The sequence below is a fragment of the Rhododendron vialii genome, chromosome 13a, assembly GCF_030253575.1.
Source record: "Rhododendron vialii isolate Sample 1 chromosome 13a, ASM3025357v1".
Classification (NCBI taxonomy): domain Eukaryota; kingdom Viridiplantae; phylum Streptophyta; class Magnoliopsida; order Ericales; family Ericaceae; genus Rhododendron; species Rhododendron vialii.
Genome location: NC_080569.1, coordinates 889,102 through 904,667, shown reverse-complemented (window position 1 = coordinate 904,667; position 15,566 = coordinate 889,102). Strand labels below are relative to the sequence as shown.

Below are 15,566 nucleotides of genomic sequence, written 5' to 3'. Positions count from 1 at the left end.
CGAATTATGTCTTCGAGACAAATCAATAATTCACAAAAGCTTGCGTAGAACTAACAAATGCGGAAAAAAAAATGAACAAAGCTTCGCTTGAATCTCATGTTGTGCAGCGAATGAAAAATTGCTAGGACATTCGAAAGTATTAGTGGCATGTAAAATATTTTTGCAAAATACAATTAAAGAAGAGTTACTAGTTAACATCGTTAAATCATCACTTTGCGCTCCAACATAAATGTGATTAGGAGATTGGTGAGGGAAAAAATATTTAAGTTCGAGTAATCAAATCCTGTTCAAGAGAAGGAAAGAAATCGAGTTTCTAATTCACTGTATTTAGTTGGATAACGTAATAAGAGAGAAATGAGGTGAAATCCCAGAGATGTCAAAATCCCTTATAACCTAGTTTTTGAACGGGACAGGAAGTAGTATTTGGTAAGGAAAGCAAAGAGGTTAGTAACTACTAGTTTTGTTCCTACATGTGTGACATATATATGCTTCCCTTTTCTTTATGTTGCTAACAAACCTGCAAGAATACATGGTAAGAAAATGGCCAAAATGTATTGAGAAATAACACTGCGCAGAAAATATTGTCCGGATAGCAGAAATGCAAAAGAACTTGCTTCATTTGTGAAGACTTCCATATTCTCAGAAAACTAGAATCAATATGACATGCAGGAAAAACGAATAGTGTTTTCCTATATTCCCAAGGCCAAGCGGGTAAAAAAACGGAGTAGTATGTGAAACTTGTCAAAAACGCGATGTATCATCATGGTACTGTAGAAGATTGAGAAGCAAGCTGAACCCAAACAAACTCCTCTTTGTAAGCTCTGCTTCCCTCACAAGAGGCTTCACATGAGTACACAACAATAGTTGCCCAATCAAGCGAATCCACCTCATTTTTCACGCCAAAGTAATAAAGCAACTGAGGCAGAATCTGGAATCACCAACATAAGCCAAAGTTTCGATCAAAGATAAACGGGCAAATGGTCCTATAAGATCAAATTTGAATACTGCGTATCCAAAAACATCAAAGTGTCTAGAAATGACAAGAAAGTAATTTAAACCTGAAATTCAAAATTGCGACTGCCACCACAATGAGTGCATTTCGGAATATCAGTCTCGGATGGTCGGCCACTAGACATGGGCCATAAGGGTTTAGCCCTTTCAAACCTACAATACCTGTTATAATTGAAGAAAGGAAAGACTTAAAAGACTTGACCAACCCGGGAACTATTATAGCTCAGGGGTAAAATATATCAACTAGAGGAACAGAGATGAAAAAATGACTAATGTTCCCTGTAACTGTGAACTGGCTACTAATTAACTTTGAAATGTCCCAGTTGAAACACCTTAAGTTAGTCATGCAAAATTAACAACAGATATGCAAAAGTACATCAGAGAAGCAAACAACTATAACAAAAATAGTTATGTCTTCAGATGTAACTAGATATTTATAGACACGTGCAATTCATATACATAAAAGTAAAGTAGCTTGCTCAGGGATGAAGCTAGAGCCGGGCCTTAGGGGGCATGTTTCTGGAGAAATCCTATTACTCCTATAAAGGCTACAATGGATGGCTTTGGAAGCACCTCCCAGACCGAAACTATAGTTTCTGAATTATACAGACAGGAATGGTGATAGAGTGATTGGGATTGACCAACAAGGTTTGTAAGAAGACAAACCAAGAAAAGTATGTTTGGGACATGCATATGCTGTCAAAAGCTAGTTTTCAAAATAGGCGAGGCGATGAGGAGGCAGGAGAGTTGATAACTTCTTTGAAAACAAGTGAAAACAGCTTTACTTGTTTCCCAACCGATTGGAAACATGGAAAACTGTACCATTTTCTTGAAATCAAAAGAGTTATCAAACATGTTTTTTTCAAACAGAAACAGACAGAAAACAAAAACAATACCTAACAAGCCCCACATCTACAATGTTTATCTTCATACATCACACACACAACTGTTCACTATATTCACATCCATGTAATGTGTCTATACATCAAAGGATCTTAAAGTACACCTTAGAACTTGCTCAGGGGCCCTGGCCATGCGCTCCTGGAAGGAGGCCAAGCTCTTTCTGTCCGGATCACCCTGTTTAATGAGAAAGAAAAACCCTGTAAAGGTTTTTAATATAGTGTCTGAGATCATTTTTACAATAGCAATCCATACCTCAAATTTGTCCAGCAATGACTTGACTGTTTCATCCGCATGGCTCTCTGGAACCAATGCATTAGCATGTCCACTATCTTCGGACATTTCTGTGTCAAGCTCGGGTTCATCCTCATTTAAGATCTCATATTCAGGCCACGTGCTGTTGCTTGCAGCTGTTGACATAGACAACTTTTGATCAGCAGTTAATTTCAGCAAAATACAATCTCATGGACAACTACACCAACCCCCAAGCTTCCACGGCCCCCCCTTAAGACCATCATGGTTCTTTCAGGCTGGGCATGACAGGTGGGAGAACAGAAATGAATCTCTTGCACCTATAATGTTAACTTTATAGGATCGAAAGCTCATAAATCACATAAGACTTACACGTACGATTGAAGCGCAGCGGAATTAAGTTGCTTCAAGCTTTTCACGATCTGAGGCCCGCTCTACAAGCACTGATTACGTATACGAATACTGTCTTCTCTTCACGCCGGGTAGAGGAGACTACTAGAGTCTACTCTTGATATCCACACCGCAAATCGTAGGGTTCTTAGATGGAAACCCTAGAGAGAGAAGATATTTGACAGGAGAATTTTTCTAGAGGAGAAGGAGAGATTGAACTCTAACTCTTTTGTATTGTGTGTATCTCCAAATATCTGCAGGACTATATTTATAGATTAAAGTCCAAGAGTTCAAAGTCTCCTAATAGATGTAGGTGATCTATTATCTTTGAACTCTCCTAACAGATAGAGATTAGGAGTCTGTCTCATCCTTCTAACCAACTCAATCACATAACCTATGTGGACGACCCATGTGGGTTGGGTTGGGTCCGGTCCGAACCAACCCATTTTTCTAACATATAAGGTCAAGATTAATTGCTCAAGGGGAAATCAACCAACATCCCCACACCTCAGTCAATCGCATTAAAGGAGAATTATTTTTTGCTCGGCACATTGAAATAGAAATTATGAGCCACATAAACAAGCAACTGCCAGGAGTAACAATCTAAGCCAATGCCTATAGATCCAAGAGGGATTGTTCAAGGTGAGATCACTTAACATCCACTCCCATCCGCCACCCCTCTTTTAATCAGTTGCATTTAAATATTATGAGCCACATAAGCAAGCAAGTGCCACTAGTAACAATATAGTCCTATGCCAACCAAATACCGCAAGTAACACAAGCAAAAAATGTACTCGCCTTTTTGTATATCTGCTGAACTGGTAGTGGGGCAACTGTTAGATGACTGAGGAGAAATTCTCGAGTGTAGACATTCAATTTTATGACCTGACTTCCAGTGCATAGCCTGCGAGTTAAAGGAAGGGACAATTCAGGCATGGATGATTTGAACTATTGAAGTATATAAAGCAACATGCTTATCCCCCAACTGACCTGGTGTTTGTCTGAGCAATAACGTGCTTCTCTACATCCGCTACAAACTTTATCTCCTTTCCAGGTACCACACCAACTGCAGAGTGCAGCTAAAGAAAGCGTCATCAGAAAGATAAGATCATGAAGATGCTAACGAACAGGAATAATGAGGTAAGGAGAGCATAATGTCTTTATACAGTTTCAAACAAAGTCCTTGAAGCAGTGTAATCGTCTAATCAGTCATTCATCATGCAGGAAAACAACTAAATATTTCAAATTTGCTTTACAAGTATACGCTTCCAGAATTTGAGAAGTGTACAAACGTTGGCAGACTGGCACATTTGCCAACCAGTAACAGCATAGGTCAAAATTTGACAAGGTAATTAAAAGCTTGAGGCCTTGAGCAATACATAAAAGATGGACATGAAGAAGTGTACGTCATGTAAGGTTTCAGCAAAGACAAAGATTTGCAAGGAACTCCACTAGATTTCTCTCCAGACATATTCTTACGCAACTGTTCCTACATCTAGTGTTTAGGTAGCTGCAGCCTGCAAGTGCAAAATTTCGGCCTACCACTACAAAAGTCCTTCTAGAATTGGAATTTGTGCTATAAAAAAAATAAAAAAAAACTAAAGCGATTTAGCCAAGGGGGTATGGTTAGCTGCTTTTGACTTCTGAGACCCTAATGTTTCTAATTGCCAACAAAACTACCCAAAACTGAGTCTGGAAAGAAAGGGCTAAAAAACTGAAGTAGAATATTGACACCTACCTCCAATTCCGGAAGGTTTGTCAGTTCCATCACGTCTTGGGGGTTCACTTGAGTAATAAGGATTCGAGCGGGCTAGTTGGCAACGGAAAACCTTCACACTTCGCCAAAAATTCCGAAATCAGAAACAAAAAGTAAAGAGGGTAAAGAGAATATATCAGTCTAACTTGCCTTGACTCATACCTTCGAGATGCCTTCCCTTGTTGGCGTTTCCATTGCTCATGTTGGTCTCGCAGAAGACAACCCATCGATTGACACATGAAGATATATAATGAGCGATGAAATGTAGAGTCCTTCTCCGAGAGTGGTGCATACACCTAGAAACTCAAGAAAACATAAAAAGTTTAAAGCCAGCATACCCTTTCCCCTTAATACATGCAAATATGATTACAATGTATGACCCAAACACGGTACTTCAGCAGAAGTCACATGGAAAAGGTCATGAAACAAATCCCTAAATCTTCAAGTCATTCATCGTAATGATTTCTAGTCCCCACTCAACATTATCATTGTTTTCCTTGTATCATATACTACTGCTGGAAAGGCATTTACTTTTATAAAACAGGGTAACTAATAGAATAGTTGTACTTAGAAACATGGGAGGACTGAGAAATTCGCTTATGTGAAGCAAAGAGGGAATGTTAATGGAAGTGTTAGCCACTGTATCCTCAGCAAACATATCTGAGCTAAGACAATACAACTGAAACTGTTAGACTTAATCGCACATCGCTCATCTAAGCCACCCAAGCTTGGTTAATAAAATCTAGAGGCTACTCCAACTATTGCCAATTGGTTTTAAGTTGGAACCCTCCAAGAAATCTAACACGGTAACAATCCATTACTAACCGCAAACGATCTAATGAAGAAACAATCCATTATTGGCTGCATTCTAAAAAGTATACCCGAGTAACAGTTACAAGAAATCAAAAAGATTGACAAATTCACCGGTTAACTAATGTTTCAACAATAATGAAGATAAGAACCTGAAGCAGGAACTGCAAAGGCTCGCCGCAAATGTCACAGAGACAAGATCTTCCCGAGGGCAAATCAATCGGATCCAACCAAGCCTACAATCGAAACACGAGTCAATCACTTCACTACCAATGCATATATCCAGACAATAAAGTAAAACAGAAAGAAAGAAAGAATCAAAAGGGGGAACTTTAGACGCACAGGTGAGCCCCCAGCCTTGCTTGGAAACAACTGGCGAAGAAGCGACCACCGTTTCTTCGGCTTTTCGACAAAACCTAGGGTTACAGCTACTTGCTCTTCTTCTTCATCATCATCTTCGTCAAAAAAATTACCACTGCCTTCACCGTTAACTTGATCTTCGTCGTCTTCCTCCTCTTCCAGGGAAGTAATTTGAAGAGCCCTGAGCTTCTCTAAAGATTCTCCAGTTGTACCATTACCCGATTCTTTGGACATTCTGGAATAAAATCTGTGGAACTAGGAGAGCCAAATTCTACTGGCAAAAGGTATATGCGAGACTGTATATGGGTACGTATATACTGTTCTGTATACACTCGCAGAAGAAACGAATGATTCAATCGATCAAACGACAATCTTGTACTTCTTCGTTTGTGAATTAGGGGATGACGGGCAGGGTTTAGGGTTTTGGGACGAGAGAGCGAGAGAGAGAGAGAGAGGGAGAGAGAACTGCAATAAGGGGGCGGCGGCGAGACAGCAGAAACGGCGGGGCGTGGATGTAGAAAACTAACGGTGTGTTTTCTAGAGGGTAAATCGGAAGTAACCGTTAACCGTTCTAGGTCCCTCCAAACCCGGTTGGGAGTTTGGGCCCAAGCCCATCCCTACTTCTTTTATTTTTAGGGTGTGTTTCTTTTTCTTTTTTGTTACTACCTCCGTCCCAATTCACTTGTTTTAGTTCTATTCTAACCGGATAAAAAAATTAGTTATATTTTTAAATTGGTAATAAATTTAATATCTAATATGGATCTTGTTTGATAGATCTCGATTTGTTCTATCATACAATATTTTCAAAATCACCTAAAATATTATAAATTACAAGATCTAATTAATTGAAAAGTGGCACGAACTCCCAAAAGTGACAATTAAATTGGGACGGAGGGAGTACAAAATGAAAGTACAACCACGGTCACCTCTACTAGGGAGTATTGACACGACACACCACAACATTATCTACAAGAGACCCACATATGTCGGAATTGAAGCTAAGGTCTCACGACATGTGGATGGTGTCAGGAGTTTGTTTAGCCTCAATAATGGGCTATGAGAACTTAAACTTGAGCATGGTCCAACCAAGTCCAAGTTTTCAACCACTGAACCAATCCCATGAAGGTTGAAAAATGAAAGGTTTAGTGTTTAGGGTGTGTTTTGTAAAGGTTGAAAAATGAAAGGGTTAAGTGTAAAAGTTTAGTCTCCAAGTTTTGAACCACTTAACCAACTCCATTAGGGGTCTGTTTGTATTTGAATTTACGTGTGGCTAAAAGGTATAAGGCGTATTTGTCTTCCTATTCTTTTTCTGATATTTCTTTAACCAAATAAAGGAAAGTTTGAGAGAGATCATTTACCACATGGTATTAGACATTACTATCAATTTGGCTAATTTAATGTTATTTTTCCCGGCAAAAATGGTGGTATTGTAGTGATAGAACAGGTCTGAATGTATGAACCACAGCCAACGATTCCCGTCACTAATTTTTTCAAGATCCACAATAAACAACAAATGAAATGAATGTATCTCGCTTGGATTATGCCTCCCGCTAATTGTGGTATATTAGTTTCCTTGATCTCTCCAAAAATTAATCCTAAAGTAGAGTAGAGAAAAATCCATTACCATCGACCTCATGAGATGCAGTAACACCTTGTCAATGAATGGTAAATTGTGTACAAACTCCAAAGAGTTGGAGCAGTTAAGCTTGACAACAACAAATTACAAGCAACTGGAATTATTGCTGCATTCACATACATATAAACAATAAAAAAACGAAACCATAAAGAAATTAAGCGGAAAAAAAAAACAAAAAAAACTTTTGGTATGGAACATCTCACCTCTCTCAACACTCAATACCCTAATGTAGCGATAAAAAGTTAGAACATTAAAAAAGATATACATGCATCTCCCCTACTTTCTATTCCCAGTTTTCCGCTTAGCTTCAGTAGGAATTCCGTGCCTCCCGTTCCGCTGAGAAATGGGACCAGTGCCATTTGATAATTTTTGTGGCATCGAGGCGCCTACTTTAGGAATCACATTCCTGCCGCTGAATAACAAGTTGTCAGAAACTTTGAAACGCAACAGAAAGACATTTTCCGCTGGACAGAAGTAGAACAAGACAGAGTAAAGAACATGTAGATAGAACAGAATTAAAACAATAGCTTTACCTTAGTTCTGAGCTCTTGGCTAGCTTTGGATTAGGTTTCTGAGCCTTTGATCCAGTCCCAGTCGTAAAGTTATTAAGTTTGGAATGATTAAATTGCCAAAGCAAATCAGGCTCTGAGGAATCACTAGTGCCGGCATCTAGCTCATCCAAATCATCAGTAGTAGCAATCTCAAACTGGTTGCTTCCTGCAAATATGTTGTACGATGGCTCTGTGTATATTTTTGAAGAATCCGTTAAATATTTCTGGTAAAAGGCATCAGACACAAGTCCATTGTCTGTTCCCCAATGTCCTAAAGGGTTTTGAACTCCATTTAAAGCTTCTTGCCTGTTCACCATGACCTTATCTACCCACTCACCGGTTCCTGCTTCTCTATCATCCTCTCCGTAATTCTGACCAGGGCTACTGACTGGAGGCCAAGGAGATGAATTTCCTAATAGCTCATCAAGATCGAAACTTTGCCTCTTTTGCCTCAATGCTAAGTTATTAACCTGAAAAAACATATATATCATTAGTCATGACATGAACTCTTCATATACAAAGATGTGAATGAGATGACTGGACAGAAATAAGTAAGTACTATATCAAAAACAATATAGTTTAACCATAATTGCTATAAAAAAAAAAAATTTAAAAAAACTTCCATGCGTAAGAATTAGCATGAACGTCGAACCCTTCTTAACAACAAGTCACCTGCATTACTTACAGAATCTTTTATTATGTGAGCCCCATCCTCCTTTTTATATTGAGGATAAGTACGGTTTCCCTCACTAGATTAAACTATGGAGCGATGCCTTTGCAATAAGCATGTCTTGTATTTAGAATGATTTTCTGCCCCACCACGAGTCCGCACTGTCATAAAACTAATTTTTCGAAGGAAGTGTATCCAGTTAGATGTGTGCGACGTTGTAAGCATTTTACTGAGCATGGCGTTGGAAGGTAGTGTTCACAAAATAACTGATAGGAATTAGTCACTGTCATGGTTACATAACAAGGCTAACACTCAAATGTTTCAGCGAGGTAATTAGAACTACACAAATGGAAAATCAGTATACTTCCAACAGAATACATTTAAGGTGTTAAATCCAAGTTTGGCATAACAGGTCTACAGGGAAATGGTTTGATTCTAATACCGAAATGGAGAGAATGTTTACCTCTATGTTGCCTACATCCCCCATTGGTTTCCAGCGGCTCTTCTGATCATCCAATGTAACTCCGTCCTGTGGGCTATAAGGTGATGACACTATGCCACATGGACTACCAGATACTTTCTCCTGCATGGTCTCTGATTTTCCTTCTTTCCTTACCAAGGCTGCTTTAAGACTAGCAATCTGAAATGAGCATTCAAATACTTGGTGAAACAAAACAAGAACTACAAAGTTTCTTCTGCAAGTATGATGGAGAGGTAATGCAGGTCAAACAATAGAAGGTACGAACCTGCTCTTTGAGCTCTTTAACATCTGCACCATCTTTGTTTACTCGGGCAGCACCAAGTTCAACAGTGGCAACTCGCTCAGCAAATTTGAGTGTACTTATGGTTTCTCCTATAGCGTCAGCCTCAGGGCTTATGTGAACAAACATTAGCGTCTTGGCCTGCCCTCCTAAAATAGACATACCACCCCACAATGTAAATTTAAGATAGAAGAAAGGATGAAAGAGAACCCAATGAACCCATTCATTTAGATTACCAAGCGAGTCTTGGAGCAATTGTGTGAGTTTGCTATTCCTGTATGGGACGTGTGAATTCTTTTGGGCAAGGGAAGAGATCACATCGCCCAAAGCGGAAAGAGATCTGTTAATATGTTGCGCCTCTTTAAGTCTATCTCCTGTAACTTCAGATTTGTGTACCCTCTCACTTCCCGCGAGATCCACCAAATGCATACAGCCACGAAGAATTGTTCCGGATGTCAAGTCCCTTCCTTCGACATGAACAGTCAAGCAACTGCAAATGGATTAGTAGTAGAGTCAGTGATATCGAAACAGATGTTTAGAGGACCAAATGGAGGGATAAATAAAACACACCTATGAGAGCGACTACTGCGGTCATTGAGAGCTGTTGCACCCACTGCACGGTTCCTTTGTCCTAAGTTCATCAACTCAATGACGTCATATGTAGATGAAACTCGAACAAGGCTTGCATCTGGTACATTGACTCCTGACTGAGAACTATTGTGGATCTCTAATGTGTTCACCAATCAAGGAAAACATAAGAACCGCAGAGGGGTTGGGGAAGGAGTCAAAAACCACATTTAAGTACTAAAATACTTCCAAATTTACAGTAAGTTTTAACCGATGTATAAATACTTCCCGATAGAATATTTATTTGTTTGAATGGCTATTTGATGATTCACTTCCTCAATAAAAGTTAGACCAGCACAATTATGATGCCCAGTTCAAATTTAATGCATGGAAGAAAAATTGACGACTATTGAAGGATATCTTTTGTTAAGACCACCAGTAACAAGGAGATCTCTAACTTGTTCATTATATATCTCAATCATCTGCACAGAAACATCATATCGGAAGGTGTTCTTTCTTTGCTCTGCCAGAAGAAACAAATCGCTCAATGCTCTGTAATTTACGCCTTGACTTTGCTCCGTAAGATCTCTAGGTCCAGTCTGAAAACATACAAAAGAAGATAATCAATGGCTTGAATGCTTACATAAAGATATCTTGATTTAGATTCTAACATTTTACTAGATAAACGTAGGTATATCTCACCATTGTGAAAGTTTTTCCTGACCCAGTTTGGCCATAGGCAAATATACACACATTGTACCCATCAAGGACAGATCGAATCAGTGGTTGGGTATCTAAAAAGACCTCCGCTGAAATGCAAGAGGAATGAATAAAGTTAAAAAAAAATGGTAGAAATAATAAGCAGAAGCCAAATCAAAAGTTTACCAACCTTGGGTTGCAGAAGGCCCAAAAACTTTGTTGAAGTTGAATGACCTACAACCTTTTCCATGCTTGGATGGTGTAGTTATAGTAATTGTTCCCTCCTCCATATGACCCACCGAGCTTAAATAGTTTGATTGTCCACCCAAGAAGGGCCTGACTCGACAATAAACCCTAATACTTCCTACAAGCGAAAAAAATAGAAAAGTAAGTAATGAGATCGTGACTTAGATAAAATTCAAAAGCAAGTGTGATTGCAACTTTGGGGAATCAGTAATTTTACCCTTAAGGTCTTGAACTTGATTGTATAGCTTCCGGTTTTCCTCGAGAACTTTGTGATATCCAGAAGCAGCATGGGCAAGGCCATGAATGTTCAAACCTACGAAGGCAAGAGTTAAAATGAGATATAAGCCAAACAAAAAATGGTACTATTTAATTAATTAAAAAACAAAACACTATGAACTATCTAAACTCCTACCAAGATTATGGATATCCTCATGGAACTTCATTTGCATGAACTGAATGCCAGCTTTCGTAGTGTGAAGAGTTTGTTTTAGCTCCTACATGGAAGTAAACTAAACATCAACATCCACATAAAAGACGACAGTAGGACTGATGCAAAGTTAATGCAGCTAGGTCATACTGTAATCTCTTTATTCTGCCGTTCAAATATCATTTGTTGTTTCAGAATTTGCTTTTCAGCTTCCTCCTCCAGGATATGGGCTTTATGAAAGCTTTCCCCAATCTTTGCCCTAAACTTTCGCTCTTCTTTCTGTATAACTCCATAAATAGAGAAAGATGAATATAATGCTATGGACTGATTTTGATGCATCAAGTATGTGCCTGCTCAATTGTTCCAAAAGCTTATGATCACCAAAAATACCTTGATATCAGCAGAGCCATGCTTCAACAGAGAGGTATTTGCCTGAGTAAGGACATCTTTTGAAGTTGTTTTTCTCTGTTAAAATTGGGGGAAGAAGAGTTAAAAGATATAACAGAACGAATAAATAACAAGATGATTTTAGTTTGGAACACATCAAACTCTATATCAACTGCTAAATGTTAGTGGCCCAAGTTTCTAAAATGTTTACAGATGATATGCAGCACCACTTGCACTTAACTATCATCTGTACAAAGAGAAGTGGTTGTAATGTTGTATAAATAACAGCTTACCAATTCAGTTTGGCCGGCAACGCGATGCTCGAACTCCTCCACAACCTTTGATAGTACGGACTCCACCAGCTGGTGCACGAAGAAGAGCACTATAACTAGGATGATACTAATAAAATGGTCACAGTTTCAGTTGTTAACACAGCAGCAGTAATGGTCAAAACTCCTAACTGGGAAAATAACCGTCTAATAGTCTGGTGTGTGTGTGTGTAAATATTGGTTCTTTAGCCATTCATTCTTTCTCGTAGCTTCTCAAACCTTTTTCCGTTTGGTTTTAACAGTCGAAAAAAGCAATGGCCACGATTTTCAATAGGGGGTGGCACTGTTCAATAGTATTGTTGTTAATAAAAAAAACGAAGAGAAATGTTAGGTGTAAAGTCATGTTTTATCATGAACTTTGTTTTGTTATAAAAAAGAATAAAAGCTTGATTCAACCACTTTGTGGTCTTTAAATCTTTAAATGAAAGTCATTGAAATATTATTTTCATAATCCAAATAGTTTATTTTCTGCTGTTTTCTCATCATTTATTTAAAAAATCAAGATGTTCAGATACCGGTAACTACCTAATCAACTTCCATTAGAGTAGTTTTTTTTTTGAAACGGGGGTGATTCGCACCAAACAACACCCCCCCCCCCCCCCCCCCCCCCCCCCCCTTGGGCGTCAACTTACCTCCGCCGCTGGAAACAAGTGCAAAAGATTGAACAAATCAGCACTTTCTTGATTGTGTTCCAATTCACTTATAAATGATTCCCCATTTTCCCAGCATGATTACAGAATTTCCTCTACATTACATCAGTATTGATATTAACAGCTTACAGTTGGAATTTCGTCAGGCTTCTTATCCAAGAGAATTGCACGAACAAGCATACTCAAAGAAGTAGACTGAAAATAAACACATGAAAAAAATCAGAAATTCTCCTCATTCAAGTATGATTCTATGACAAAGCAATCAAGGTATCTATCACTGTGATAAAAGTCCTAACCTTATTATTAGGGTCGAGGTTAGGAGATATAGCACTCAAAGAACTTTCGCCAGCTGACAAGGTCCTTGATAAGGATCCTGTAAATGGATCTGAATTCTTGCGCAGAAAATTCTTTCCAGAAGTTGTGGGTTTTAGATTTCCGCCGAATTTCCATACTCCAATTCCACCTGTTTGTTTCCAGTCACTGTAGGATTTAAGTGCTAGAGCACAACTCACCACCCTTGCAGATTTTCCTCCCTGCCAAATTTATAGAGATTAGAACAATGTGACCAATCAATAAAAAGCTACATGCATAGTTGGATTTATAAGATCAACTTCCGATACAGCCCTTTTAGACAGCAGAGTGGGTAAAATGGACTCATATAGCCTGTTTTGGTTAGATTTAGCATATGTAAGCTATGATATGTTTCTTAAGAACAATTATGGAATCAAGATCTTAGTAGCATTGCTTCCATAGCGAAACACCTACTTGTTCCAGATCAGATGCCTCAAAAGTTGGAAGCCCCATATCTTGCACAGCGACAAGAAAGTTTCTCACGTTTTCAAAATATTGATACGCAGACAAAGCTGCCCCATCAGGTACAAGAGCAGAATCAGGACTCTCTACCACCTGAATCCATTAAGCAAACATAACTACAACTATAACTCATAATAGTAGAACAATAACAAAAAAGTGCAAGTTGAGCCAATTTGAATTAGGGATCACCTTTGGCACAGCTCCAGGTTGAACTTTATTGAGTACGGTGCATAGAATCAGGCCACTTCTCAATCCAAGCCGAAACTCTTCCTCAGAAGGCTCTGCTGGCAAATCTTTAGCAGCAACAACTCCAACCATCTTTCTTAGCCACCCAGCTGCCTCATACCGTCTTGTTGCTAGAGTCAAATATGATAGCAATAAGGACTCACAAAAAGGAGGTAGTAAGTACGAAGAATGTATGTAATAACACTGGAAGAGATAAGGACTTTAATTTGCTAGTGTTGAGTGATCAACTACTACCAGCAATTACAAAATACAATCCAAAATGATCCCCAGAACCCACATAGATTGCAAAACCAGACGGATAATGAGAAATGGAACATTCTGCCATATACCGCTGCAACACTATTCTGATAGAAACTGAAAAAACAAACAAATAAAAATAAGGGAAAGAAAAGCTCCAGCCTTCCTGCTGTTCTAAATTACTCCTATAAATGAAGAAAACCCATCTCAACTGGGCCAAATATCCAGATTAAGCTTTGTAGCATGTTGCGATTGCTTTGTTATATGATCCACTAAAAAATAAACCTAAAGAATCAGACTTTTAAGGAAAGGATATCCCCAATCCTTCACCTAATTCTTAGTCAAAAACAAAAAAGCTGAGCTCCAATCCACTCACTAGAGTGATATCAAATTAATAAAGAACCTTTCGCATCGAGTCATATAAGAGATTTTTTTCACCAAATTTGGTGAAAGAAGCTTCTCGGGTTAAGCCTAATTTTATCTCAACAAAAGATTGGATCAAGTGTGAGGATTGGATTATTCTACTCTTTCAACAAAAAACAACAGTTAAAAATGATATCTTGGGATAAGTTAGTATATTTTCAGAAAGATTTAATGATCTTCTTCGTGCCGTTTATCGAATCAAGCCTTCAAATAAAATTATGCTGATAAAAGAAGAGTGAAAAAAACCCGCTCATTTGATCAAAAAGATGAAAGCTTTTACCGGCCTCCTCTGCTCTGCGTGAGTCCAAATCAATCTCTCTGGACCGAACCCCGTGCTGCTGAAGAACATCCTCCACCACTGACGCCACTGAAAACGACAATGCACCTCCCGCCGCCATATCAAAAACCCTCTCTTAAATCAATGCCTCAAATTTCCACCATCAAAGCTCCGATTGCCACGATAAATGACAATTCAAACATAAATTATCAAGAAATCAAAGACATATCTTAAAAAATTCTCGAAAGATGAACAAGAAGATCACAAGTAGGATCAAGGAACTGCAGAAGCGCTAGGGTTTTCGGGCAAGATAGGGTGTTATAAGGAGGAGGTTGAGTTTCGGAGAAGCAAAGAGAGAGAGAGAGAGAGAGAGAGAGAGAGAGAGATAAGGAAAGTTTCGAATGTGGGGAGTTATGGCATTTGCTGTCTGTTTGATGTGTTTCTTTTCTTGCTTTGTTTCTACTTTTACACCTCGGTCATGTTCTTCTCTCTCTAACTCCGAAAGCACTCACTCACTCACTCTGTCTCTCTCTGTAGTCTGTGCTTTATACAACTACTACATCGACATATATCTAATACTCCTATAAACTTTTCCAAGGCCATAGTTTCCGAACCTCGTTCCGAGCCTCCAGGCTCCGAACCCTGGCTTCCTATATTTTCGGGTCCTCTTCTAACAAAATACTGTATTCCGGATAGTCCAAAACTTAACTTGCGGTAGCGAGATCAAGTACAACGAAAAGTGAAATATTAGGCCCAACTATGGGCACACACACCCCAGTATATAACAGTAGTACTAGATTGCGTAAAAACTCGTCTCGGAGTTTCACGTTAATAATTAAAATCGTTTAATTTGTTTAATATATTATTTTAAGAATTTTTACAAAAAATCAGCTCACTCAAGTGTCGATCTTAGATTGACCAATTCAGTTTTTGTGCCTGCGAATTTAGGACGAAAATTGATTATTTACCAATAATCAATAAGGGGTTGATTGTAACTCAATATCAATAATAATAATAATAATAATAATAATAACCTTTTGATCTCGGTTAATATCTTAATTATCTATAATTATGTCCGAAAATAAATGGTAGAAGTTGCATTTTTCCCACATTCTACATTGCGTTTCGTTGAGAATTCAGATTCTTTAAGTACGACGAGAGGTTAAGC

General features: G+C 38.5%; 2 protein-coding genes across 3 annotated transcripts; both read right to left on the bottom strand.

Moving 5' to 3' along the window:
* Nucleotides 1-579: 579 nt before the first annotated feature.
* Nucleotides 580-6,010, bottom strand: LOC131315046 (uncharacterized). Its single transcript, XM_058344100.1, has 10 exons — nucleotides 5,462-6,010; nucleotides 5,272-5,355; nucleotides 4,472-4,605; nucleotides 4,292-4,389; nucleotides 3,544-3,632; nucleotides 3,352-3,457; nucleotides 2,167-2,321; nucleotides 2,018-2,088; nucleotides 1,059-1,173; nucleotides 580-928 (listed from the first exon to the last, which is right to left on the bottom strand). Exons 1-10 carry the CDS (start codon nucleotides 5,711-5,713, stop codon nucleotides 761-763), a joined length of 1,272 nt encoding a protein of 423 aa, XP_058200083.1. The 5' UTR covers nucleotides 5,714-6,010; the 3' UTR covers nucleotides 580-760.
* Nucleotides 6,011-7,114: 1,104 nt separating this feature from the next.
* On the bottom strand, nucleotides 7,115-14,911 carry LOC131315039 (kinesin-like protein KIN-14I). Of its 2 annotated transcripts, none has more exons than XM_058344088.1 (19): nucleotides 14,402-14,911; nucleotides 13,405-13,571; nucleotides 13,168-13,308; nucleotides 12,699-12,935; nucleotides 12,532-12,597; nucleotides 11,717-11,785; nucleotides 11,427-11,501; nucleotides 11,187-11,315; nucleotides 11,022-11,103; nucleotides 10,827-10,922; nucleotides 10,554-10,727; nucleotides 10,367-10,473; nucleotides 10,085-10,263; nucleotides 9,668-9,829; nucleotides 9,334-9,587; nucleotides 9,083-9,246; nucleotides 8,800-8,976; nucleotides 7,649-8,136; nucleotides 7,115-7,527 (listed from the first exon to the last, which is right to left on the bottom strand). In XM_058344088.1, the coding sequence occupies exons 1-19, from the start codon at nucleotides 14,517-14,519 to the stop codon at nucleotides 7,392-7,394; spliced, it is 3,021 nt and encodes a 1,006-aa protein (XP_058200071.1). In that variant the 5' UTR covers nucleotides 14,520-14,911; the 3' UTR covers nucleotides 7,115-7,391. The 2 variants fall into 2 exon arrangements, with proteins under 2 accessions (XP_058200071.1, XP_058200072.1); XM_058344089.1 differs by having other exon boundaries at nucleotides 7,115-7,521.
* Nucleotides 14,912-15,566: the final 655 nt, after the last annotated feature.

Coding starts and splice junctions, on each gene's coding strand:
- LOC131315046 (XM_058344100.1), bottom strand. CDS start 5,713: ATGTCCAAAGAATCGGGTAATGGTACAACTGGAGAATCTTTAGAGAAG. Junction 5,356..5,461: donor GCAAGGCTGGGGGCTCACCT/GTGCGTCTAAAG, acceptor TTTCGATTGTAG/GCTTGGTTGGATCCGATTGA. Junction 929..1,058: donor GTCGCAATTTTGAATTTCAG/GTTTAAATTACT, acceptor TGGTGATTCCAG/ATTCTGCCTCAGTTGCTTTA.
- LOC131315039 (XM_058344088.1), bottom strand. CDS start 14,519: ATGGCGGCGGGAGGTGCATTGTCGTTTTCAGTGGCGTCAGTGGTGGAG. Junction 9,830..10,084: donor ACTGGTGGTCTTAACAAAAG/ATATCCTTCAAT, acceptor ATTGGTGAACAC/ATTAGAGATCCACAATAGTT. Junction 9,588..9,667: donor CGCAGTAGTCGCTCTCATAG/GTGTGTTTTATT, acceptor ATCCATTTGCAG/TTGCTTGACTGTTCATGTCG.